Below are 26,926 nucleotides of genomic sequence, written 5' to 3'. Positions count from 1 at the left end.
CAAAATCTAAATGATGCTCTAATAAGTTTGATATTTAATTAATTATTGGTATTCAAACATTTTGAGACCCTCACTCACTGTATTTCTTCTCCAAACTGCAGATGATTCAGCATATCTCCTCAGTGTTTGACCCCTCCTACCCTCCTCTGCTTTACCATTCACCTTGTGAGCATTTCATTTAGACCCATTTCATCTCTCACTCCTCTCATCTTTCACCTTTTGAACTCTCACTCTTTGTTGTGTGAACGTGCACAGTAACGCTCTGGGGAACTGCCAGGAAGAGTTCAAATAATAGCCTCAGAAATAGCAAAACACTTTCCATGGCCGTCTCCTCTCCCACTGCTTTATTTACACTCTCTTAAACCCATGTGGTCAACGCGTTTTAGCCTCGAGGTGCAGAAAATAAAAGGTGGAAACTCACAAATCAGACTTTAGTTTGTTAACAAGGCCAGTGTTGATTACTTTGCTCATACGTTCAGGAAAATACTTCTTTCACGTAGATATAGAGATTTAATTCCAAAATAAAGAGACCTTAGTTCACCTCTTTTCCTGATATTGTCAGTTATGTAGATCAGGGGTTCTCAACCTTTGGGACACTGGGATGGGGTCTCCAGATGCCTTTCTTTGAACAGTTTGACCCATTTTTGCTTAATTTTTACCATTTTTCTGCAACTACACCAAACTCACCATATTTTAACCTATTTTCATCACATTGTATTGCCATATTTTTGCTCCTTTTAATGTATTTTTACAACATTTATCACATTTCTGACACTTTTACATCACATTCAATGCCTTTACTACACATTTATTTTCCACTTTCCAGACATTTCCACCACTTTTACACCTAATGTCACATATGTTGACCCATTATTGTCACTTTTAACCACTTTTCACCAGATTTCATGCTTTTTAACCACATTCATGAATTGTCCTGCCCATTCAGGTTCAGGTACAGTGAGGGTCACCGCCACCTTTATTTTGGGGGTCGTGGGCTAAAAAGGTTGAGAACCACTGGTCTAGATCTATAATCGTAATCATTTTGTTATCCGTTTGTGTGTTTTGTTGTCCTTTTATACATGTATATAACACTGGTGAAAACATCAGCTTCCTGTGAGTAAAAAAAAAATCCAATCCTTAGTCGCTGCTTTTACACATTTCTGGGAAAAGTGCAACAAGGTTTCATTTGTGCAGCAAAAATAAAGAGCAATGTGATACATTTGTGTTACTGTATACTGTGTACACCTTCCTAATTATTTTTATGAAAAACAACCAAAAACAAAATGAAAACTCAGTAAATGAAAACATACACATACAACCATCTCCTGTTTCACTGGCACTGTAAGGAAAAGCAGGAATGTAAAGAACACGAGGGGGGGGGGGGGGGACGAGATGTGTGCGTGTGTGTGTGTGTGTGTGTGTGTGTGTGTGTGTGTGTGTGTGTGTGTGTGTGTGTGTGTGTGTGTGTGTGTGTGTGTGTGTGTGTGTGTGTGTGTGTGTCACCAACAGGTGAACAAGGAGTACAGTAGGTTTCATTTCCCTAAATCCAATCATCTCATTGCTATTGGCTGTTTTTTCCGATTCATCCACATAAAAGTGAAAAGGCAGGAGGTCACGTTAAACCCAAACAGCATCAGATCTAATTAAAGGGAACTTTTTGCTCCTCCATGTCCATGTGCTTTATGAGTGTAATAAAACACAGAGTATTATAGTTTTTATTTTCTTCTACGTACCGCTGCGATACAAAGGTCGTCTTTTATTCATCGAGGGCTTTGTGCTCTGGTCAAAGACTTATTCATTAAGTCAAAAGCTCCCAAAGGGAACAAACTTTACATTTTTACTTTCTAACAGACAATTTCATTTATTTCTACTGTGGCTAACAACAATGCCTGGGTACGTTTGTGTTTGTGCAGACTTTTGTTTTTCTGCTTTGTACATTTGGATAAAGGTAATGTGAAGTGTGTTAAAGCAGTGACCCTCAAATCCATAAAGTCAGTAAAATGATGGTCCATTGTTCTATGAATCTGTGATAACCACATGTATTTATTCATCTGAATAATATCCACTGTTATCCAGGAACGTTTATTATTATTATTATAATCATCTTAAAGATGGAAATCCTGGTTTTAATCACTAATAAAATGGTTCAAAGTGACCAAAAATGGTGGAAAAGGAGGTGAAATGGGATTTTAAAAACCACAGAAATTATTTAAAAGTCGCAAATTATTATTATTATTATAGAAAGTGATGAAAATAGGTTAAAATATGGTGAGTTTGGTGTAATTGCAGAAAAATAGAAAAATAAGCAAAAATGGGCTCAAACTGTTTAAAAATATTCTTCTAAAGGGGTCCTGACCCCAAGGTTGAGAACCAACTCTTATTTGGCGGATCCTAGCGATCTAATTGGTTGAGACTAACATTATAGATATAGGGAGAGGGGTTCGTTTTGCCTTGTATTTAAGATTCAAGTCTATATTAGTTTATATTATATACAGTATATTTATTTATTTCCCTTGCACTTGTTGTTACGTGAAACAAAGCGTGTCTTTATTGAACGCAGCATCTAAACATTCACAGGGTGGGAAAACGATGTGAACCCTGAGGCTAATTACTTCTCTAGGAGCTAATAGGAGCCAGGAGTCAAACAACCACTAACACAATCAATGTGATGAGATCAAATGTGCTGGGTATAGAGCTATAGAGCTAGAGCATTGTTGCTATTGCAAGAGCAGAGTTTGCAATAAAGTGAAGAAGAATCAATAGGTTGTGTAGTAAATATCCCACTAACGTACTATTCACTACAAACTCAATAAGTATATACTGTCTATAGACTATAGTATATACTGTCTACTATAGACTGATTCAAATGATTAACTCATCATCAAGCTCTGCATTAGTCTGATAATGATCCTGGTCATTTCAATCAGGTGTGTTAGAAGAGAGAAACATCTAAAACATGCTGGATATACTGTCTACTATAGACCATAGTATATATATACACTGTCTACTATAGACCATAGTATATACACTGTCTACTATAGACTATAGTATATACACTGTCTACTATATACTATAGTATATACTGTCTACTATAGACTATAGTATATACACTGTCTACTATATACTATAGTATATACTGTCTACTATAGACTATAGTATATACACTGTCTACTATAGACTATAGTATATACACTGTCTACTATAGACCATAGTATATACACTGTCTACTATAGACCATAGTATATACTGTCTACTATATACTATAGTATATATACTGTCTACTATAGACCATAGTATATACACTGTCTACTATATACTATAGTATATACTGTCTACTATAGACTATAGTATATACACTGTCTACTATAGACTATAGTATATACACTGTCTACTATAGACTATAGTATATACACTGTCTACTATAGACCATAGTATATACACTGTCTACTATAGACCATAGTATATACTGTCTACTATATACTATAGTATATATACTGTCTACTATAGACTATAGTATATACACTGTCTACTATAGACTATAGTATATACACTGTCTACTATAGACTATAGTATATACACTGTCTACTATAGACCATAGTATATACACTGTCTACTATAGACCATAGTATATACTGTCTACTATATACTATAGTATATATACTGTCTACTATAGACTATAGTACATACACTGTCTACTATAGACTATAGTATATACACTGTCTACTATAGACTATAGTATATACACTGTCTACTATAGACTATAGTATATACACTGTCTACTATAGACTATAGTATATACACTGTCTACTATAGACTATAGTATATACACTGTCTACTATAGACCATAGTATATACACTGTCTACTATAGACTATAGTATATACACTGTCTACTATAGACTATAGTACATACACTGTCTACTATAGACTATAGTACATACACTGTCTACTATAGACTATAGTATATACACTGTCTACTATAGACTATAGTATATACACTGTCTACTACAGACCATAGTATATACACTGTCTACTATAGACCATAGTATATACACTGTCTACTATAGACTATAGTATATACACTGTCTACTATAGACTATAGTACATACACTGTCTACTATAGACTATAGTACATACACTGTCTACTATAGACTATAGTATATACACTGTCTACTATAGACTATAGTATATACACTGTCTACTATAGACTATAGTATATACACTGTCTACTATAGACTATAGTATATACACTGTCTACTATAGACTATAGTATATACACTGTCTACTATAGACTATAGTATATACACTGTCTACTACAGACCATAGTATATACACTGTCTACTATAGACCATAGTATATACACTGTCTACTATAGACTATAGTATATACACTGTCTACTATAGACTATAGTACATACACTGTCTACTATAGACTATAGTATATACACTGTCTACTATAGACTATAGTATATACACTGTCTACTATAGACTATAGTATATACACTGTCTACTACAGACCATAGTATATACACTGTCTACTATAGACTATAGTATATACACTGTCTACTATAGACCATAGTATATACACTGTCTACTATAGACCATAGTATATACTGTCTACTATATACTATAGTATATATACTGTCTACTATAGACTATAGTACATACACTGTCTACTATAGACTATAGTATATACACTGTCTACTATAGACTATAGTATATACACTGTCTACTATAGACCATAGTATATACACTGTCTACTATAGACCATAGTATATACACTGTCTACTATAGACTATAGTATATACACTGTCTACTATAGACTATAGTATATACACTGTCTACTATAGACTATAGTATATACACTGTCTACTATAGACTATAGTACATACACTGTCTACTATAGACTATAGTACATACACTGTCTACTATAGACTATAGTATATACACTGTCTACTATAGACTATAGTATATACACTGTCTACTATAGACTATAGTACATACACTGTCTACTATAGACTATAGTACATACACTGTCTACTATAGACTATAGTACATACACTGTCTACTATAGACTATAGTATATACACTGTCTACTATAGACTATAGTACATACACTGTCTACTATAGACTATAGTATATACACTGTCTACTATAGACTATAGTATATACACTGTCTACTATAGACTATAGTATATACACTGTCTACTATAGACCATAGTATATACACTGTCTACTATAGACTATAGTATATACACTGTCTACTATATACTATAGTATATACACTGTCTACTATAGACCATAGTATATACACTGTCTACTATAGACTATAGTATATACACTGTCTACTATAGACTATAGTATATACACTGTCTACTATAGACCATAGTATATACACTGTCTACTATAGACTATAGTATATACACTGTCTACTATAGACTATAGTATATACACTGTCTACTATAGACCATAGTATATACACTGTCTACTATAGACCATAGTATATACACTGTCTACTATAGACCATAGTATATACACTGTCTACTATAGACCATAGTATATACACTGTCTACTATAGACCATAGTATATACACTGTCTACTATATACTATAGTATATACACTGTCTACTATATACTATAATATATACTGTCTACTATAGACTATAGTATATACTGTCTACTATAGACTATAGTATATACACTGTCTACTATAGACTATAGTATATACACTGTCTACTATAGACTATAGTATATACACTGTCTACTATAGACTATAGTATATACACTGTCTACTATAGACTATAGTATATACACTGTCTACTATAGACTATAGTATATACACTGTCTACTATAGACTATAGTATATACACTGTCTACTATAGACTATAGTATATACACTGTCTACTATAGACTATAGTATACACTGTCTACTATATACTATAGTATATACTGTCTACTATAGACCATAGTATATACACTGTCTACTATAGACTATAGTATATACACTGTCTACTATAGACTATAGTATATACACTGTCTACTATAGACTATAGTATATACTGTCTACTATAGACTATAGTATATACACTGTCTACTATAGTATATACTGTCTAGTATAGACTATAGTATATACACTGTCTACTATATACTATAGTATATACACTGTCTACTATATACTATAGTATATACTGTCTATTATATACTATAGTATATACTGTCTACTATAGACTATAGTATGATTAGGATGATCAGCGTTCCCACTGAAGTATACTTCCAAGTTTCCCAAGATGCATCTGGAACCTCCAGCGTTAAAAACCTTGCTCACACTGAGACTAAATATCTCTGTTGATTCTTCACCATTTAGATTTAGATTCAACATTTAGATTTAACATTTATAATTAACATTTAGATTTAACATTTAGATTTAACATTTATATTTAACATTTATATTTAATATTTAGATTTAATATTTGACATTTAGATTTATCATTTAGATTTAATATTTAACACTTAGATTTAGATTTAATATTTAACATTTAATATTTAACATTCAACATTTAGATTTGATATTTAACATTTAGATTCAACAATTAGATTTACATTTGACATTGACATTTTTACAAGAAAAGTAAATATCACATGTTTCACAGATATTGCTGTAAATCTGGTCAAAACAAAAAAAATTCATACGTTTTTTTAAACGTGGTTTGTTGCTCAATGTTGCAAAAACACAATCACTCTTTCCTGATCTAGCGCTCACTCACACCCATACGACCCATAAAGAACATCAGATCTTTGACTTCACGTACTGTATAAAACCAAGTGATCAAGTTGTTGTAAACGTTGTGATCAGAATCAGAAGAAGAATCAGATCAAAAGTCTGGAGGTGGTTTTCTAACTAAAGTCTTGGTTTTCTCCTCACGATGCAAATCCCTGCTCGGCCGTTAAAAGATCAAGTGGAGGAAGCAGTTTGTAGAAGACAGAAAAAGCAAAGTATGTGCAGCCAAAAACAAGTCCAACCAACTGATTAATGTGAAGAACATTGGCATTTACTGATGATGTAGCTGCTGACGGAGGCAACTCCACCGACGTTTCATCATCTCTATGGACAACGATCGGAGGAGCAACTAAAGTGTCTTTCAAGGTGAGGAGGAAACTTCATCAAGTCTCCTTTAAATTACAGAAGCTTCTACGCAGTCATAGAGAATATTAGAGAACTAAGAGAAGAGGCTTTATTTGGACTCTAGTCTTCACTGAGGTTGATTTTTAGAAATCTGTATCTTTAGTGTCACATAAACCCTCCATCTGGCAACGCCCACAACGTTCTTACTGTGGTTTCTAGAGTTTGACCCAAAAACTTCCAACACATTCCTGATGTTTTCACTGAAAGTTGTGACTAAACAATTGAGGAAGTTTATTTTGGGGTTAACAAAGAAAGATCTGAATCCAAACAAATTAATCTCTCATGTAGTGAAACGACACAAAACCACAGCAGCCCCGCCCCCACAGCGCTGCACAGTTCCACATGGAGCGTTAGAAAATGTTCTCCGAAGAGCAACAATGAAATGCATATGTTAACGTTAAAATGTACGCTTACCCCCAGGTTTCTGCTGATCAGCCACTGGGGGCAAATTTAAAAAAAGCCTTGATTATGGGAGTGGCTCCTAAAATAGTTAAACACGCCCAGTCACAGGGGCTCCGCCCCGACTGTAGACGTTCAAAATGACTTCAATCTAGAAACCAGGAAATACATTTAAGGATCAATTAAAATATATATTGTACCAAACAAAGATGTGTCTGTAAGTTAACTTCTGAAATAATGTTGATAAAGAAATAAAAATGACTAAAGCAGTAGGACTGTTTGTATTATGTCTTTGTTATTTGAGAAAACTTGAATGTAATGATTTATGTTGGGCATACAGTATATTTTTTGCTTCTGCCTGTTTCAGTCTCGTTATATATATTTTTAAATTGTGATTCATGCTTGAAAATTTATTTTTATACCAAAACAAACTGAATAAACGACATTTACACAATACATACACTTTATATCTAATCGTATATGCATTCAGCAGAAAAAAGACTTACACTTTCAGAAACTGTTTATGGGAAATTAAAACAGCAACAAATTTAACCTTTGCATCTTTGTTCTTTAGCAAATGACCTTTGATTTATTGATCTGAGACAATACTTAGTTTATAAATGATCAGGTCATAGAACAGGGTGTTGTTCTGCAGTATAAAACACTTTTTAAAGCTCCTTTTGACACTAAATGGACCAATAATATCATGTGAACACAAAGAACTAATTAACCAAAATGTTTAATAAAAAAAATGATGAATTAGCGTTAAAGAAGCACGTCTTTCACTCTGAGTGACAGCTGTCACTCTGCCATGTTTCAGCACCAAGGACAGCGCTAAATAACCGCTCACTCAGCATCTCCTCCTCCTCGTTGTGTATGTGGGACTAGTGACCGATGGTGGGCGTGACCAAACAAGGCATTGCTGATGCATTTTTAGCTTTTGACAGATTTCACACACAATAGGAGGAAATGTCCTGCATTTTGATCATCTGACAGGCCACACCCACTAAACTCGACCATGTTTTAGTCGTAAAAAGCCACATTTAGCTCGTCATCATCTAGTTACCATCATGAACATTCTGATATTGTCATTTAAATCCATTCAGAACTTTTTGAAATATCCTCCAAACAAACATCTACGATCCATCGCTTTTTGTCATTTTACAAAGTTATACAACAAAAAACAAACGCCAGTGAAAACCTTGGCAAAATTAATGAATTCAAAACACTTCTATGTATCCGCCTAATGGACTCCACATCCCATAATGCAATGCACCAAACTTTACCAACAATGTCAATAAGAGGGAGTTTAAAGAGGAGATCTGCAATTTTAACCTTTACGTCTCATTTTTCAAGCAAATGATCTTTAATTTATTGATCTGACACTTACATTTTGTCTTTATCTGATAAAACATCATTTGTTTCCAGCAGCTTAAGTTATTTTCTGCCTCCATCACTGAGGTCACTCATCACCTTAGACTGCTTTAGAAAAACTTTATTGAAAACATGTTGTCAATGTTTTTATTATCAATGTTTGTTTTATTTCTTCTCAAACTCGTAAAAAAAAAAATAGAAATACAGTATGTTATAAAACCAGATATAGCTATGTATATGTGAATACGTTATATATGTGTAAACCTATACTTATGTATATGTATTGCTCAGCAGGAACAGGAAGTGACTGTTAGTGTTGGTCAGAGCTCAGCAGGAACAGGAAGTGACTGTTAGTGTTGGTCAGAGCTCAGCAGGAACAGGAAGTGACTGTTAGTGTTGGTCAGAGCTCAGCAGGAACAGGAAGTGACTGTTAGTGTTGGTCAGAGCTCAGCAGGAACAGGAAGTGACTGTTAGTGTTGGTCAGAGCTCAGCAGGAACAGGAAGTGACTGTTAGTGTTGGTCAGAGCTCAGCAGGAACAGGAAGTGACTGTTAGTGTTGGTCAGAGCTCAGCAGGAACAGGAAGTGACTGTTAGTGTTGGTCAGAGCTCAGCAGGAACAGGAAGTGACTGTTAGTGTTGGTCAGAGCTCAGCAGGAACAGGAAGTGACTATTAGTGTTGGTCAGAGCTCAGCAGGAACAGGAAGTGACTGTTAGTGTTGGTCAGAGCTCAGCAGGAACAGGAAGTGACTGTTAGTGTTGGTCAGAGCTCAGCAGGAACAGGAAGTGACTGTTAGTGTTGGTCAGAGCTCAGCAGGAACAGGAAGTGACTATTAGTGTTGGTCAGAGCTCAGCAGGAACAGGAAGTGACTATTAGTGTTGGTCAGAGCTCAGCAGGAACAGGAAGTGACTATTAGTGTTGGTCAGAGCTCAGCAGGAACAGGAAGGAAACGTTTCAGATTATTGTTCAAGTGACACATTTTAATAGATCGGCCACAAATGGAGCTCATACACTGATAATCAAAGCTCTAAAAGTTGGACATGGTTGGTTCCCAGCTGTCTGTCTGTCTCACACACACACACACACACACACACACACACACACACACACACACACACACACACACACACACACACACACACACACACACACACACACACACACACACACACACACACACACACACACACACACACACACACACACACACACACACACACACACACACACACACCCCCTTTTGTGTAATGTCTCAGTTGCCATGGACACGCTTATTTCTCACCATAATCAGTTGTCAGGTTAATTGAATTAATGCCATTCATCTGGTAATGAAGACGAGGATTGAATGAGAAAATAAACAAAGTGGGAAAAAAATAAGCATAGGAGGGAAAAGAGGGTTGATCAGATAAAATGGAAAAGTGGCTAATGCACAGTGAGAGTGACGTTTTTCATTTATTCGTGCCTGCAGCGTGAAGAGGGAAAGGAAAAGGTAGAACGACAGAGGGAGAGAGAGAGGGGATACATTAAGGGTTAGGATTGGTCCATCTGTTCATACATGTTTGATTGGTTTTAAAACTGTTTACTGCACAGTGTGAGATATGAAGCTGGAGGACTGTTCAACGTCAGATTATAGATAATAGTTACACTCTACGCCAAAGGCTTTTTATCAGTGCTGCGACTTTAACGCCTTAATTGTTATTAAGTAATTACAGGAAAATAACACGTAAAATTCCTTTGTCTGCAGTATGACATCACACTAAAATTCCTAATGCAACATACCAGACTTTGAGCTGTAAAAATTAAATTAAATCATTCCTCAAGGCAGAAAAACATACGTTTACCATTTTAAACAACATTTATTTATTTTACACACTTGATTTGACCCATTATTGTCATTTTTAACCTCTGTTCACCATGTTTCACGCTTATTTTTTGCCAGTTTCACCATTTGTCATGCCCATTATTTTTCAGTTTAAACAATATTTTCCTACTTTTTAAATTACATTATTCCAACCACACATTTCTCCCACTTTTATGCCAATATTGACATTTTGAACCCTTTTTAGCACTAATTTCAGTAAGTTTATTTTGTTGTCTCTTTTTAAATGTAAATCAATGAAACATTAACATATATGTTAATGTTTCATTTATATACCTTTTAACACTTTTTCTGTCCATTTTTGTCCACTAATTTATTAATTTTAAAGCATTTCACCACCTTTTCCACCATTTTTGGTCACTTTTAACCCATTTTATTTCTGATTAAAACAAGTATTTACATCTTTAAAATGACTATATACTATATACAATAATTCTTTACACCAAAACAAAGTATACATTTATATATATAGTTCATTATTTCAAAAGTCCGTCCCAATTTAGATTAAATTACACTGATTCATAGCATCAGGAGACAGAGTTAATAATGAAAATCCTAAGATTAATTAAAAATAAATTTAGTTATGCTAATGACAAGATTTTAATTAGCAAATAAAATATGAATCAAAATATTTAGTGCTCTTATTTTATTAGTCATAAAGTAGATCCTAAAGGATTTAAAACCTTGGTAATGAACTGATAACACGTGGGTCTGAGTTATTCTACACAATCATCTTTGTTACATAAATAATCCAAATGACTCCATCAACTACAAAGTCGAAACGTCTTCATGTCACACTTGAATATTCCGCTGAGTCGTTAAACAGCAGCAGTAAACGTTGAGATGCCAAACACTCATTTATTGTTGATGTTTCCACGTTTGAACGCGTCCACTGTATCATGTTAATCCTCCTTCTGTTCATCAAACAACACTAATGGAATTATGAACACATCATTTACAGATTCATCCACGAGAAGATAAAAGCATGTTAAAAAAATAAACAAAACCAAACAGAGGATTTTTAATAACCTGAAATATTACCAAAACTGGTTGGTGAGTCAATAACAACTGACTTTATCTGGTGTTATTGGAGAGTTTTCTGATGTTTTAGAGCATTTATGTCAAACTCAAGGCCCGGGGGCCAAATCCGGCCCTTTAAAGGATCCAATTTGGCCCGCAGGAAAATTGATTATTGTGTAAATTACTAACTGTTGTAGATATCTCAGTCTCCCCAAACAAACAAATTCAAGCAAATTTCAAAATACTTGCTGTGTTTACAGTTTTCCCATGATTATATCACATAATGGCAGTCAATTTTAACCTCAAATTATGGAAAAAAATCCCATGTTTTCCAAAATCCCCCCAAAAAAGTGGAAAATCAAGAGTGGGGGTTCTCAAACTTGGGGTCTTGAGACACTAGGAGAGGGTCACCAGATGCTTCAAGAAACGAAGAATATTTTATGAACAATCTCAGCCCATTTTTTGCATATTTTGACCATTTTCCTGCAACTACACCAAAACTTGCCATATTGTAACCTATTCTCATCACTTTTTATTGCCATATTTTTGCTCCTTTTAATGTATTTTGATACATTTCTCCCATTTCTGACATTTTTCTGCACATTTTTTCCACTTTCCAGACATGTTCAGCACTTATAAACCCTTTCCACCACTTTTTCCCATAATGTCACATATGTTGATTCATTATTGTCACTTTTATCCTTATTTCATGCTAATGTTTTGGGCAATTTAACCACATTCACTATTTGTCATGCCCATTATTTGCCAGTTTATACTAATTATTCCGATATTGACACTTAGAACACTTTTTAATCACTTTTTCTGTCTGTTTTTGGTCACTTTGAACCAATTTTTATTAGTGATTAAAACCAGGATTTCCATCTTTAAGATGACTATATTAATAATAATAAAGGTTCCTGGATAACAGTGGATATTATTCAGATGAATAAATAAATGTGGTTATCACAGATTCATAGAACAATGGACCATCAGTTTACTGGTCTCTGGGACCTTTATTTTGGGGTCTGGGGCTGAAAAGATTGAAAACCACTGGTCTACAGGACTCCACATCCCACAATGCTACATGAAATCTTCTGACTATTGAGTTGTTTTGCTTACATATGTATTTATCCACTCTCTGCTAATCATCATGACATAGTACGCACTCCTCACACTCACACGGTCAGATGTTTCTCAGCCCTCGAGGTATTTATCGCATCACGTCTTTAACACCGTCCACATCGTGCATGTGAGTCACGACTTCCACGCGTCAGTTTCCATAAAAAATGCCAAGATGATAAATAATTTAAATTCACATGTAAGTCACACCCAACCTGGAGACTTTATCAGAGAAAAACAAGAAACTTTTTATGATATTTTCTATTGAATTTCATTCTTTGCATCAGCAGCTTAGATAAACTCCCGCCGCAGCCAATACTGATATTTTCTTTTCTCGCAGGGATTGATGACCTTACCGAGAGTTGATAGAGCCGTATTTTCTTATAAGAAAGGGTAAAATCTTCACGACTTGGTATTTAAAATCCCCAGGGCTGAGTTCACACTGAAAGTATTGGAAGAAACGCTGCACTTTGAAAAGATAACACAAACATTCTGCAAAAGTACCACATTGTGTCGTCTGTGATAAAATGTATATTTAATAATTAAAAAACATGTGGAATGTGCAAAATAAAAGACCAAGCAACAATAAATATTCACGATTAAACAGATATTGAATATTTGAGCATAATAAGAACTCCTGTGAACACAAAAAACTCATTCAGGCACAAAGATAAAGACAAAAAGGAGAAACTCACTGAATACAATAAAACAAACAGTATCTTTATTCATCCTAAAGTTATTACTAAGTCCAAATCTTCCACAGGACTCCAAATCCCACAATGCAATACACCACATTTCAAGTCACATGACCATTTGTTTAACAAACCAATTGTTTATGGTGGAGTAATTAACGTTAAATCAGTGTTTCAATATCTTAGATTGTGGCAAACTTTGCATTACTGTATTTAAAAAAAAAAGTTTAATTGATTTTATGTATTACATTTTTTCAGATTTTTTATTTTTCAGTTTTCTTAAGCTGTAACACATAATAATCAAAATTACATTAAATTAAAGCTTGAAATATCTTAATTTGCATTTAATGATTCTATATAATATTAGTTTCACCTTTTAAGTTAAATTACTGAAATAAATGCACTTTTGCACCATATTCTAATTTTTCCGATTTTCATCTGTATTTGTGTGGGCGGAGCCAAATAAATGAATTGTTAAAATGTGCTTGTGTGAGATGTGTATGGTTCAGGGTTGTATGGAGTGAATTCTACTTCCTGTGAGTCTGTAAATAATGAGAATAAATCAAAGTAGAATAAACTGATTTTTCTCCTGGTGGAATCATGTAAAAAACAAAAAAAAAAACAGCTGAACATGGACGTGTGCATCCCTGAGCTCACACAAACACGTTTCCCTTCATTAAATTTATGGAAATGTATGTGTGCAGTCTTTTCTGATTAGCCTTGCACTCTAACGCCTCCAAACAGAAGAAACTGGGATTTAAAAAGCTAACAATGGTTGTCGAAGTCAAAGAGATTCCAGGGAGAAACATTCCCGTCAGGTCGGCTTTTATTTAAATAAAGCGTAACACGCAGCATCTCTGCTTTACATTTCATATTATACACATAAGCATTTCAAACTATAGATGATGTAAAAAGCACTTTGTTTTGATTGTGATTTAATTATAAACCTTAAAACTATAACAGTATTAAAGTATTTATTTTCATGTTGATGCTCAATGATGTTGGTCTGATTTTAAAGTCTTTTAAAGTCGGATTTTGTAACAGCTTTTTCAGTAAATTGCAGCAAAAGTTGCGCCATTTAAAATTTGAACTTTGTCTAAACTGGTGAATTAGCAATTGATTGTTTTGTTTTTTTTCTTCATAATATTACAGAAAACAACAATTTAAAAATACATAGATCATTTCCCACACGTTAAAGGTTTACAGTGCAGAGAATATTACAGAAAGAATCAATGGGTGTTTAACTTTGAAATTCCATGTACCCTTTGTTCTTTGATTATTCTGTTTTAAAACCAAATCAAAAAAACAAATAAACAGAGTGATTATTTTGTTTTACTGACTTAAAAACACAACAGAAACATTTTTGTCTTTTTTAGTTTTTTCTGTTTGTGAGATATTTGGATATTTACGGTGAAATTGGACCGAAGTCCACTATACCTGGTTTCCCTCCTCAGGCCTTCGTAAAAAGCTGCTCACGTTTATGTTTTGTTTTGCGGTGTTACGATGCAGTTATTATCCAAACAATCTTGTGACTGACTATTGACTGTGAGGAACAATAGATGTTAGAATGTCTATGATTTGCCTTTTTTTTGCAAAAACAATTGCAGCTTTTTTGAGGGCAGTACATTTTTTTATTTTGCACATTATAAAAACCGCTAACAGCAGCCGGCAACACACGTGGAAGTTGATCACAAAAAAACAAGGAGTACCAGTAGATTCATTACACCACCTCTGGTTCCACATATCATGAGCATGTTTTATGTAACATTAATTTTTATGCTTTGATTTATTTATGTATTAATAACGTTTCAATTTACCAGTAATGTGACTTATACATTGCTTCTTTTTATGTCCAGACTGGGAGCATAACTCCGCCCAGTCACCAGATTATCTGGATACTATTTGGACCGTAACACTGTTCGGTGAAGTTGGCAGATATTCACAGATTCAGACTTCCAGCATCAGAAAGTCTTTAACAAAACATCATTGACACAAATTATACCTCTGTCATCAGTGTGAGGTGGACAACATGATACAAGATCATTTTTTATCAAACGCAGCAGAATAAAAGTCCGTCCCCCTGTGTGTCCCCTCAGTATGGTGACATTAAAACACGAAGCTCTCGTCCTAGTTTCCTGTAATTATCCAAATATCATACAAACCAGATTTAATTTTAAAACAGAAAAACATTGCTTCTTTTTTTTGGTTTTTCTGTATTTCTGTTTCGGTTTTAATTCATAAAAACAAAATAAACACACTGTATTTGTTATTTTGATTTGGTTTTAGGATACACAGATTTTGGTGAAACAAAAATGAAAAATCCTAAAATAAATCAATGGTTCTTTTCCTCTGAGAATAAACTCAATACAGGATGAAGCTATTTGTAAATGTGTGTGTGATGATACCACCAGGGGGCTCAAGCACCGTGATAATAGTCACTGCTAGCGTTTTTAACCGTACCTGTAGTGAATTCTAGAACATATCTCTATCGTTTATTCAGGTTCTGTCCTTTAAAAGTCCTTATTTAATATTTGAAATGATCAGAAGTGAAAATGACAATGTTTGGTTAAAGATTAGGAACAAACAGAGCATTGTTTGGCATTTGATTTTGTTTTATTTATTTTTCATATTATTTATTTTTTTAGGACAAACAGGACTGAGTCATGTTCTTACATTAGCTATTATAGCACTACGGTGTTTCATTTAGTGTTTAAACAACAGTCAATGAAAAATGACTCATTGTAAATGATATAATTCTACAGTAGAAAGATGTTGGTATAGAAACAGACAGGTTAAACGCCTTTCCTGTGATAGTGCATGAATGAATAAGTGCACGTCGTGCACGTATGTTGAGACTACACTGTGGTGAAAAATGTGCTGGGACAACTATTGAGTTCTCCTGTGTCTGTGTTTCATTTCCTCCTCCTCCACAGGCCGTTATCCAATTAGCTGACGCTCAACGCATTAATCGATGGAGACTTGAGCGTGAACACGTGCACGACTCCACCTGTTTTCACGAGTCATCCTGAGCCTGGGAGATCAAGAAACGCCGTGTGGGAGGAAGAAGAGGAAGTGAAATGTGACGATAAGTGACAGGAGCAGACCCGCAATTAACTACAGGATAGAGCACGCACACACACACACGCACACACCACATATTTAAATAAAACATTTAAACTGTTACATTTTAAACAGACTCAGACAGCTAATTTACACCTCGCTACGTATTGTTAGCAAAACACGTTATGTGTAGAAATTATTCTTTATTATTGTCGCCTCGTGGACGGAAATGAAATCAGTTCTAAATGGATTATTGTAGAAAGTTTGGTTTGGAACCCACTGAGCAAACAAGACGTTTAGAAGAAGTTGAAAATACGTCTCTGGAGGGTAAAAAAAAAACGCACAAAAATATTACCCAGGTTCATTGATATTTGAATAGAAAAAAATGTCTTTCTTTTATTAAAAGGAGAGTATCAAAAGAGAGGACAGGGAACAGGGGAGAGGGAGTTAGGGTAGGACAACGGATGGGGTGCGGAACTATTTTAAGGTTAGAGTGAAATGTGATGTTACAGTGTTGTGCATATAGTGTTGTGCAGTTATTATTTACCAAATTAACTGTCGTAATTACTGACAAAACACAGCATTAAAAATAGATTTTAATAAGCGTTTGCACTGTGAGAGCGTAGATTATTAATACTTTTCTGGGTATTGTACTGTTTACGTCTTAATTTGACGTTTTTGTTGTCGTGTGCGTTTGTTGAATTAATCTGATCAGAGTCCAAAAAACATTTTCTAAACATCTGTTTGATCAGTGTGAATATTTAAGGCTCAACATTTACATTATTACTAAAACTGTATATATACTTAGTGACTGTAGATATTAGTGAATAATGATTCGTAATAAAGCGAAGCACATGCATGTCTGCGTTTTAATTTCTTATGAAAAGTGAGCAGAAAAAAATCGCTTTAAATGTTGAACGTCATCAACGTCCAGATGAGGTCGTGGTTGTGACGTTCAGATGCCAACATATTTCAGATCTCGTCAGATATTTCGTGGGTATAAAATAGTGATTGTGTGCAAAGTTCTTTCCTTGTAAATTAAAAAATGGTGAATTTTCTTCAATGTTTGCTCAAACAGGATGTTGCACGTTTACTCAAGGACGCGTTTAGGGCTTCAGATCTTCTGCGATTGTAAAAAAAATTGGAGCTGAAACAAAAAAAAGCAGAATTATATATTTTTCTCTATTTAAATTTGACCTTAACATGCATGTTTTGGGAAAAAATGTGTTAAGGTTTAAGTAGTTCAAGTAATCACACAAAATGTGAGGTAGTGCAGCAGATTAAAAGCATGACATTTGACACAGATACTCTCTAAGGGCCACTGTTTTGGAAAAAATTTGTTGGCCACTGAAAAATTCAATAATGCGGCCATTTTCAGTGGTTATTATTTTACCAAAAAATGCTTGGATCTGGTCAAACGAGGCGTCAGCAGAAAGGTCTGGTCCTCCCGAGGCTGCAGAACTTTGGTGTTTTCCTGCCACAGGGGTAACCTCAGAGGAGGGAGTATGAGCAATAGGGAGCGACTTTAATACTGCTTTCTCCCACTGACCGAGGATACCTAAATACCAGTACGCAGGTTTGATTCTCGTAGTGAAATAATCAGATTTTATGTCTCCACAGTAAAGAGAAAAGAAAGAACACTTTTAGTGATCATAAGTGACGGGGGCTTTTATATGTGATGTGAATCATGTGACCTGTGATAAGATCTGCAGAACACGCAATAACTCAAGAGAAAGCTTTGTAAACTGATTGCACAACAAAGCCAGCCCGACCTTTACTTTGGCGGGACTAAATGAAAAAGAAGAAAGTGATGTAAGGCTTTAATTTGCTGATCGAGCTCCATCGTGTGCATCACAAAGCTGATTAATCTCATTATTTATCAGCCAAAGATTGTGACTGTTCAATGATTTGTCTTTAGTAATGCTTTCATGCAGTTGTTCTCAACATTGGGGTCAGGACCCCATTAGGGGTCGACAGACACTGGGAAGGAGTCGCCAGAACAATTTTAACCCATTTTTATTTATTTTTCCCATATTTCTGCAACTACACCATATCTGCCATATTTGAACCTATTTTCATCACTTTTTCTTGCTTTTTTTAATGCATTTTTGCTAAATTACACCTATTTCTGACACTTCATCACATTCCAATACCTTTTCTGTAACTTTTTTCCATTTTCCAGACATTTTCAGCACTTATAAACCCTTTTTTTGACCCATTAATGTCACTTAACGTCTTTTCACCATATTCATTCTTATTTTAGCCAATTTAACAACATTCACCTTTTGTCATGCCTATTATTTGCCAGTTTAAAATAATTTTTTTCTTTTTGTTTTTGCCCACTCTAATTTGCAACTTTTCACCAATTTATGTACTTTTTAAAATCCATTTCACCACTTATGGTCACTTTGAACCCATTTTATTTCTGATTAAAAGCAAGGATTTCCATCTTTAAGATGACTATATACTAGTTCAAACAATAGTAACCTTCCCATGACATTTGTCTTGTAACTTGCTGTATTTCAAACGTTATATTAGCATAGTTTTCTAGATTTCATATCATTTATAGTTTTATTTGTAAATAAAGGCCTTTTAAAGCAGCCATTTAACTACAGATTTTGATGTAGAAACTCAAAGTAATGTTAGAATCAAAGGTTGGCGATAGATTTAACCCACAGGCATCACTGCTAACCTCTCGCTAAATAATTCCTTGACCTTTTACAATGTTTTTTTGTCTGACATAAGACTAAGAACGACCATCAGACACAGGCAAACGCTTCATCAGCAAACAGATGGACGTACAGAATAAAGTGGCAGTCCGCTCAGTGACGGCAGACGGACAAAAATTCCTTCCAACACCCACGAACGTGGAATAAACCGAGGGCCTTGAAGGCAGCAAAAATCAAACCAATAATAATGAGGGAAAATAGAGAAAATGTTGATTTACCCATAAATTATGGATGTTTAGCTGTTTTTTTTTTTTTTCCACAATTTAGTTTCCAATTTTGGGGGATTTTGTGTTTCTTTGAATAATATTGACAAAAATAAAGCTGAAAGTTAGACACCAAATGAATCCTGGTAAAATGGGTAACTAACGAGAATAAGAAATCACTTGGTATAGTAAAAAAGGTAAATAGTCTGCCTAATTCAAAATGTATCCTTACACTATATTATAGTTTAATGTATCCTTACATTTCATTCTATAATATATAAAAACAAAAGTAAACATTTTTTAAGCGCTTCTTAAGAATTAATTGTAACTAATTCAAAGTCACTGACATCTGCTCCTTTATTTGATCAACTTAATAAAGTAAATATCTATAATAATATATATCAAATTTGCATTTGTATGCATAAAATCCAGTTTAATCAAATACCTAGGCATTTTATATTTTATTTTAAGATTAATTCCCCATAATAAAGACATTTAATTACCATGTGACATCCAGAGCTCAGTTTAATCTAAGATATAGAGGTTTGCTTCATAATAACTCATCATTAAAGTCTGTAAAAAGAAGATGTCAAAAAAAGTATTGGTCAAATCTTGTCATCAGTAACAGTGTGGTAGTTCTTAAAGGGTAACTAAACCCCTGCCTTCTGCTGAGCTGCCACTAGGAGGGAAACTCAATAAAAGCCTCGATTATGGCTGAGAGTATCTGGGCGTGTCTTACTGCTACAGCAGTAAGACACGCCCAGATACTCTCAGTAACCGCCCCCTCCCCTCCGTCCCCACACACACAGAATCAAAACCCATCACAACTGCTAGCTAACGAGCTAAACATGAGCGAGTCTGACAGTGCGGACACTTTAGCCACAGAGAGGTCATTAGAGGTGGAGGACTTTTCACCTCCAGAGACTCCTCCCACCAGTCACAACCACGGTGCTCCAGAGCCGTACATGTTTGAGCTTCTAGCCCAGACAGGAGGAGGTGGAGATGCACGACAGGATGGGTGACGTTACGGAGTGGTACTGAATACTGAACTATAGTTTGCAAAGAGGCGGGTGTCAGGGTTTATAGGAGGGGCGGGGCCAACAGTCAAAGTAACAACGCAGGGGTTTCAAGAGCTTATCGTTCAACCAACAGCAAAATTCAGTTGTAGTAGCAGCGTTCAACCCTTAGAGGCCAGTATACCGGACATTATACAGCTAAACACACAAAATCAAAAAACTTTTACTAAAATGTGGGACAATCAACAGCACTAATTAATACCCAAATACATACTGTATATATTCAGCAGAAAAAAAGTGACGTTTGGGGTTTACTTATTCTTTAATGTTATTTTACAGCTTGTAAATGTGTCATTTTTAAAATGTTTATTAGGTGGAAAAAAAAAGCTTTTCTTTTTGTTGTTCTTTTTTAGTTTTTGTTTTTCCTTTGTTTGTGTTCTTTGAATTGCTCATAATCCTTGGACCACATGATAAACACACAATAAACGCACGATCAACGCACGACAAACGCACGACAAACGCAGGACAAACGCAGGACAAACGCACAATAAACACACGATAAACACACGATAAACACACGATAAACACAAACAGCAGGACGTGAACCCGCTGACAGCTCAGTTTAGCTTTAGTGCTTTCAGCTGCTTCTATTGTACACAACATTAAGTCTTTACACAGTCCATAGAAAGCAACAAACCCACATAATCAACTTAGCCAAATGTGCAGAATGCTAAGCTAATTACATCAGCTAGCTTCACAGAATTCAAGTTTCCTCATCACCTTCTGTTCATCTTAGTAAAATATAGACAATAAAACATTGTTTCCATGGTAATAAGTGTAAATACTTGAGTATATCAGAGCTGATATAAGGCTGTCATTTTTGTTTTTATGTTTTCTGAAGAATTCTATCGTTTTTTGGTCAAATAAAGTCAAAGATAAATTTTAATGGCTGTGTTTATTCAGTGTTTTACAGTAGAAAGTGTTCAACTTGTTCACCTGTGACAGGACAGTTTGGAGATTTGTCTTTTTTGCTGAGTCACTGCTATAGAAAGTCTGAAATGGCCGACCCAAACAAGGAAACAGGAAGGGATTTGTTCACTGCAATAATGGCTCCACCCACTTTGCTTATTGCCAAAGTTTTTACCATTTTTACCAATTTAAACCCACAATGTCACAGTGTGTCTTTTTTATGTTGTTGCATATAATCGTACACAAACCTTCCACTGCTGAGTCACCCTAACTCCTTAGTTAAACTGCACTGCTGAGTCACCCTGACTCCTTAGTTAAACTGCACTGCTGAGTCACCTTAACTCCTTAGTTAAACTGCACTGCTGAGTCACCCTAACTCCTTAGTTAAACTGCACTGCTGAGTCACCCTAACTCCTTAGTTAAACTGCACTGCTGAGTCACCCTAACTCCTTAGTTAAACTGCACTGCTGAGTCACCCTAACTCCTTAGTTAAACTGCACTGCTGAGTCACCCTAACTCCTTAGTTAAACTGCACTGCTGAGTCACCCTAACTCCTTAGTTAAACTGCACTGCTGAGTCACCCTAACTCCTTAGTTAAACTGCACTGCTGAGTCACCCTAACTCTTTAGTTAAACTGCACTGCTGAGTCACCCTAACTCCTTAGTTAAACTGCACTGCTGAGTCACCCTAACTCCTTAGTTAAACTGCACTGCTGAGTCACCCTAACTCCTTAGTTAAACTGCACTGCTGAGTCACCCTAACTCCACAGGTAAATCACAGGTAAACTGAGCCACAGACGGGATTCAAACCCTACCTTCCTGCACCGCCTGGAACGGATTATTCCCGTCTACGAACTCCACAGAGATGGTGATCTTCTCCGTCTCCAGGATCTCGTTGTTTAGATTGAGATCAGCCACAGCGAGACGGAACACCTCGTCATCTTTACGTGCTGACTCATCAAAGATGGCACCTGTGAAACACAAAGGAAAATGACAAAAATGTCAGATTAAAACCATATACCATACAATGAGCATATATAGCATCAATGCAATTCAAATTCAATATTCAAAAAAAGTAAATATTACCTGTACTCACGAACAAAAAAACGATCATTATTAAAGTTATTAAGGTGAAGGAATACATTTCTATTAAAGAATATCTCACAAGCTGTAATAAAAGGAAAAGTTCATCATCACCAAAACTAACTGTATGAACAATGATCAGGGTTTATTCTGAAATGAAGACAAAGCAGGGACAAATTAAATAAAATCAAACTTTAGTGTCAGGAGATATTTGTCATTATGCATTGTTTAACTTTTGAGGTTGGACTGAATTACAACAATGATCAACAGTGAAACTAACATTTATAGAAGAAAAAAAGAAAACATTTCTGGCAAACCTAAAAAACACTTTAATTGAAAGAAAAATGTTCCGACAAACTCAAATTTCAACAAAATATTTACCTTTAGTTACAACTCTAGACAAAGAGGAATCTCTGCCTCTTTAACAAAACATTTACTCTTTTTTATTCAATTCACGACAATCACTTAAAACATGAAATAAGTGTCACAGACACATTGTATAGCGGCCTTACCTAAAATAAAACCAAATATAGTCATCGTCCCAAACACTTCTCAAGTCACTTTTAAACATAGTAATTGCCCCGCCCACTTTTCAAAACAAAACCGACACCTTTGCACATACAGAAATACGTAAATGCTTGTACCTGCGTAAACACTACCTATCTGCTAATGTTAGCTTAAATAACTGCAGCTTGTCACTATAACCAGTGTTTACAGCAGTTACCATGGTAACAACCAATGATAAACACGCTTTAATGCAACAGCTAAAGTGCTAAACTACTACTATTAGTAAAAAACACAGTTTGCTAGAAAAGCTTCACCCACAAGTGCAGAGTTGACCTTTTTTTAATCAAAGAGCCTCATTAAATATGTAAACTTTAATCATGATACTTTACAACATTTGGAAACTATAAATACTTTCTTTCTAATTGAGTGGCTTGTTTTTTGGGTTTTTTCACCATCATGCAGAATGGATGAGGAAGACAAACAGGCATCGGACAAAGAAACGCAAAGAATCATTAAATATTCCATTACGGATCAATTATTAACGGACTCTCCGTCGTTTGGAGACGACACCGGTTGGAAAAGCATTTCAACACGTTTAAAAGTCGGAGGACAATGTTAGGTCACCAATGTGGAGGAGAAATCCATGAGGAGCTTTGGAGACTTTTTAAAGGACTTTAAAGAAAAACTATATAGTTGTTCATTAATCAATTTCATATTTATTTATTTCTATATTTTACCTAACCTGACATTTGTTCTTGTCATATTTAATGTTCCATAATCCACATTTCATGGCACAAAGAACAAAAGTTTAATCTTTATTCAAATCTCTGGTTTTCTTTGATTAACAAAGACTAAATGTCACCTCTAATCCAGCCTTTTGCTATTAATGTTGCCATAGTAACAGAATCCATAACTAGAATAAAAAAATCGCTTCATGTTCCTATCATGTCATCATGTATCTCTTATATGGTTTATAATAAACCCTGTGGTTATAATTAGAGGTTCTTACCATGAGATGTTCATCTAACATTAAAGGATATTTTTACATTAAACTTCCCATTGAGGATAAAAAAAACTATTTCATCTGTAGCTGCTAAGCTAGCACCGCCATTGTCACAGTTCACCCACAGTAACAGGTGAATGTCATTAACAGAATCAGGTGTGCACACTCACAAGTAGGAGGGGCTTCAACCTGGCCCCTCCCCTGCTTAGCAAGAGGGAGGAGCCCACAGGCAGTTTGGCAGAACAGAATACATCTTACTTCTCCTGCATGTACATAAATATGTTATAGTGACCACTGCTCTCACATCTGTACACATCTGGACACTGACTATTAGGGCTGGGTGACATGAACCAAAACTCATGTCTCCATATTTTTTTCTCAAAATGATGATATATGATGTAAATCTCAATATTTTTAACTCAAAGTCTGACCAGAAAGACAATTCTGGGTTAAATTTGCCACAAAGACACATTTCATTAACAAAAAGCTTATCAATATGTTCCACTTTAGGCTTTTTCTCCTCTAAGGGACAGCACGTGTGAGTGAGTTCTGTAGTGCTTGTTTAGATGAAGATCTGAGTTAGAATGCACTCAGTGATCATCTAATTGAGATTTACATGTTGTTCTGAAATGAAACGAGCATTTTAATACAGAATAAGCTGTAAAATATATATATTCAGGAATATGGAGAAATTGTAAAGAAGAAATCCGTGAACCCTTCGTTCTTTGGTTATTAAAACCAAATCAAAATAACAAATAAACAGTGTGGTCATTTTGTTTTACTGACTTAAAACCAAAACAGAAATAAAGAAAAACCAAAAACTTTTAAAATTGAATCTTGTTCAGTTTGTGAAATATTTGGATATTTACGAGCTTCATGTTCACAGAGGGATTTTTACTGTCGGACAAAAAAGGAGAAATTAGACATTAGTGATGAACTGGTGAATGAAAACGTTATTAATACATTCATAAATCAAAACAAGCAAAAAAAGTACGTAAAACATGCACATGACATGATTAAAGGAACCAAAGGTGGAGTAATGATCTACTGGTGCTGGTCCTTGTTTCTTGTGATCAACTTCCATCTGTGTTGACGTTAGCAGTATTATAACGTACTATATATACACACATTTCCTACCTTTTTGAGTTACTGCTAGCCTTCCTTTATGAACTTAGCCTCTAAATAAAGTGAAACCTTGAAGATTTAGTATTTAAAAAGGGCTTTCCAAACCGGTTGCCCTTCAGACTATTCAGTATCTATAACGTAGCTCACAGTTGAAGTAAGGTTGGTGAGCCTTGTTCTAAAACATGATCAAACTCTCCAATAACACCAGATAAACTCTTTAGATTTGTCTCTAGTCTCTGTGGAGGAAAAAGTCTCTCAGAGCTCCACAGTTGGAGCGTTCACCAGGATGGAACAGGGTGGTTGATTCTATTCCAGTCTCACCATTCTACATGCTGCAGCTTTAACTAATCAAATGTGCCTGTAGAACTGTAGGTGTGGTTATCTGATTATCTGGGTATCCTCTTGTAACCCGTTCCATTAAAAGGAAACTCTTCCATATTTAGCAAAGCTTTTATTGAAAGATCTGAAGCCTAAACTAAATTAAACACTTGATATAACTGGGCGTTACACAGAGGGAATACATATTTGGCAGGTTGAATTGGATGGAATCTGAAAAGGCTTTTCTTTTATATTTTAAGCCGATAAAAAAAATATAAATATGTCCTACATTTGCTTCACACTTCAGTGTTTGGACATCAATGGACACGATGCATCGGGAAATAGAGCAAAATATTGGCTGTTGGAATGTAAATACATGTTTTTGGGTTGTAATGAAAACTAAGCTAAAAAAAACAAAACAAAAAAATTAATATTAGTTTAATTGAAGTTTCTGTAAAGATTAACTTTTTAACTTTTCATGTAAATCAGTGATTTCATTGTCACTTATTTCACTTCAATACGGGAGTTACGTTTAATCCATAAACATCAAATAAATCTATATTTATCATTATTGTATTATTAATATGATTATTATATGATGTAAAACTTTCTATTTATTTACTTTGTAACATAAAGGACATCCGAGGAAAAGGTTATTCACAAACAGAAAGATGCAAACCTCACAGGAACCTTTTACGTCACCACATAAATCATCCCGGAAAAAGAAGCAGTAAATCTTACGCCGCACAAACAGGCCAAAGGCAAGCACACGCACACACACACACACACACACGCACACAAGTACATGCACACGTACGTACAGTGGTGTGTGTGTGTGTGTGTGCAAAACCTTGTCAGCAACACATTTAACTTTTAGAAGTTCCAAATGATCTAAAATGTATAGATGAGCCTTTTTTCCTTTGGGCAAGTGTTTATATTGTTGTTTATTTACATAAACACAAAGACGAAAAGTAATTCATCTTAATAACTCCTGGCATTAATGAGTATTTATGGATCTCTAACATCTGTGTTAAGATACGTTTACATAAATGATTAAACCTTTAATGTGACCAATGATGAAATGGAGGCAGATGTTATAACTTTGACCTTTTCTGATCCTTTTCAGTCATTTTTTTGTTTTTCTTTCTTTTTTCAATATGGAGAAGAAATACATTTGTTTTAATGACTTAAATGAAATAAAAAAATGTTTTAAAAAAATCAGAAAAACTGCTCAAAGCCATACTTTAAACTAT

At 34.8% G+C, this 26,926-nt stretch overlaps 1 protein-coding gene across 4 annotated transcripts in view; it reads right to left on the bottom strand.

Annotated features, from left to right (window-relative positions):
• grid2 (glutamate receptor, ionotropic, delta 2) overlaps positions 1-26,926 on the bottom strand; it is a 537,682-nt gene that overhangs the window by 425,258 nt on the left and 85,498 nt on the right. For all 4 annotated transcript variants that reach the window (XR_003674813.1, XM_028457897.1, XM_028457899.1 and 1 more), the window contains exon 2: positions 22,453-22,608. Coding sequence is in view for 3 of the 4 variants with exons in the window: in XM_028457897.1 (XP_028313698.1) it covers positions 22,453-22,608 (156 nt within the window). In the remaining variant the exon portion in view is untranslated. The remainder of the gene's footprint in view (positions 1-22,452; positions 22,609-26,926) is intronic.

Source organism: Gouania willdenowi, chromosome 9 (genome assembly GCF_900634775.1).
Source record: "Gouania willdenowi chromosome 9, fGouWil2.1, whole genome shotgun sequence".
Lineage (NCBI taxonomy): Eukaryota > Metazoa > Chordata > Actinopteri > Blenniiformes > Gobiesocidae > Gouania > Gouania willdenowi.
The sequence above is the reverse complement of the archived record's forward strand: the minus strand, read 5'-3'. Positions and strand labels throughout refer to the sequence as shown.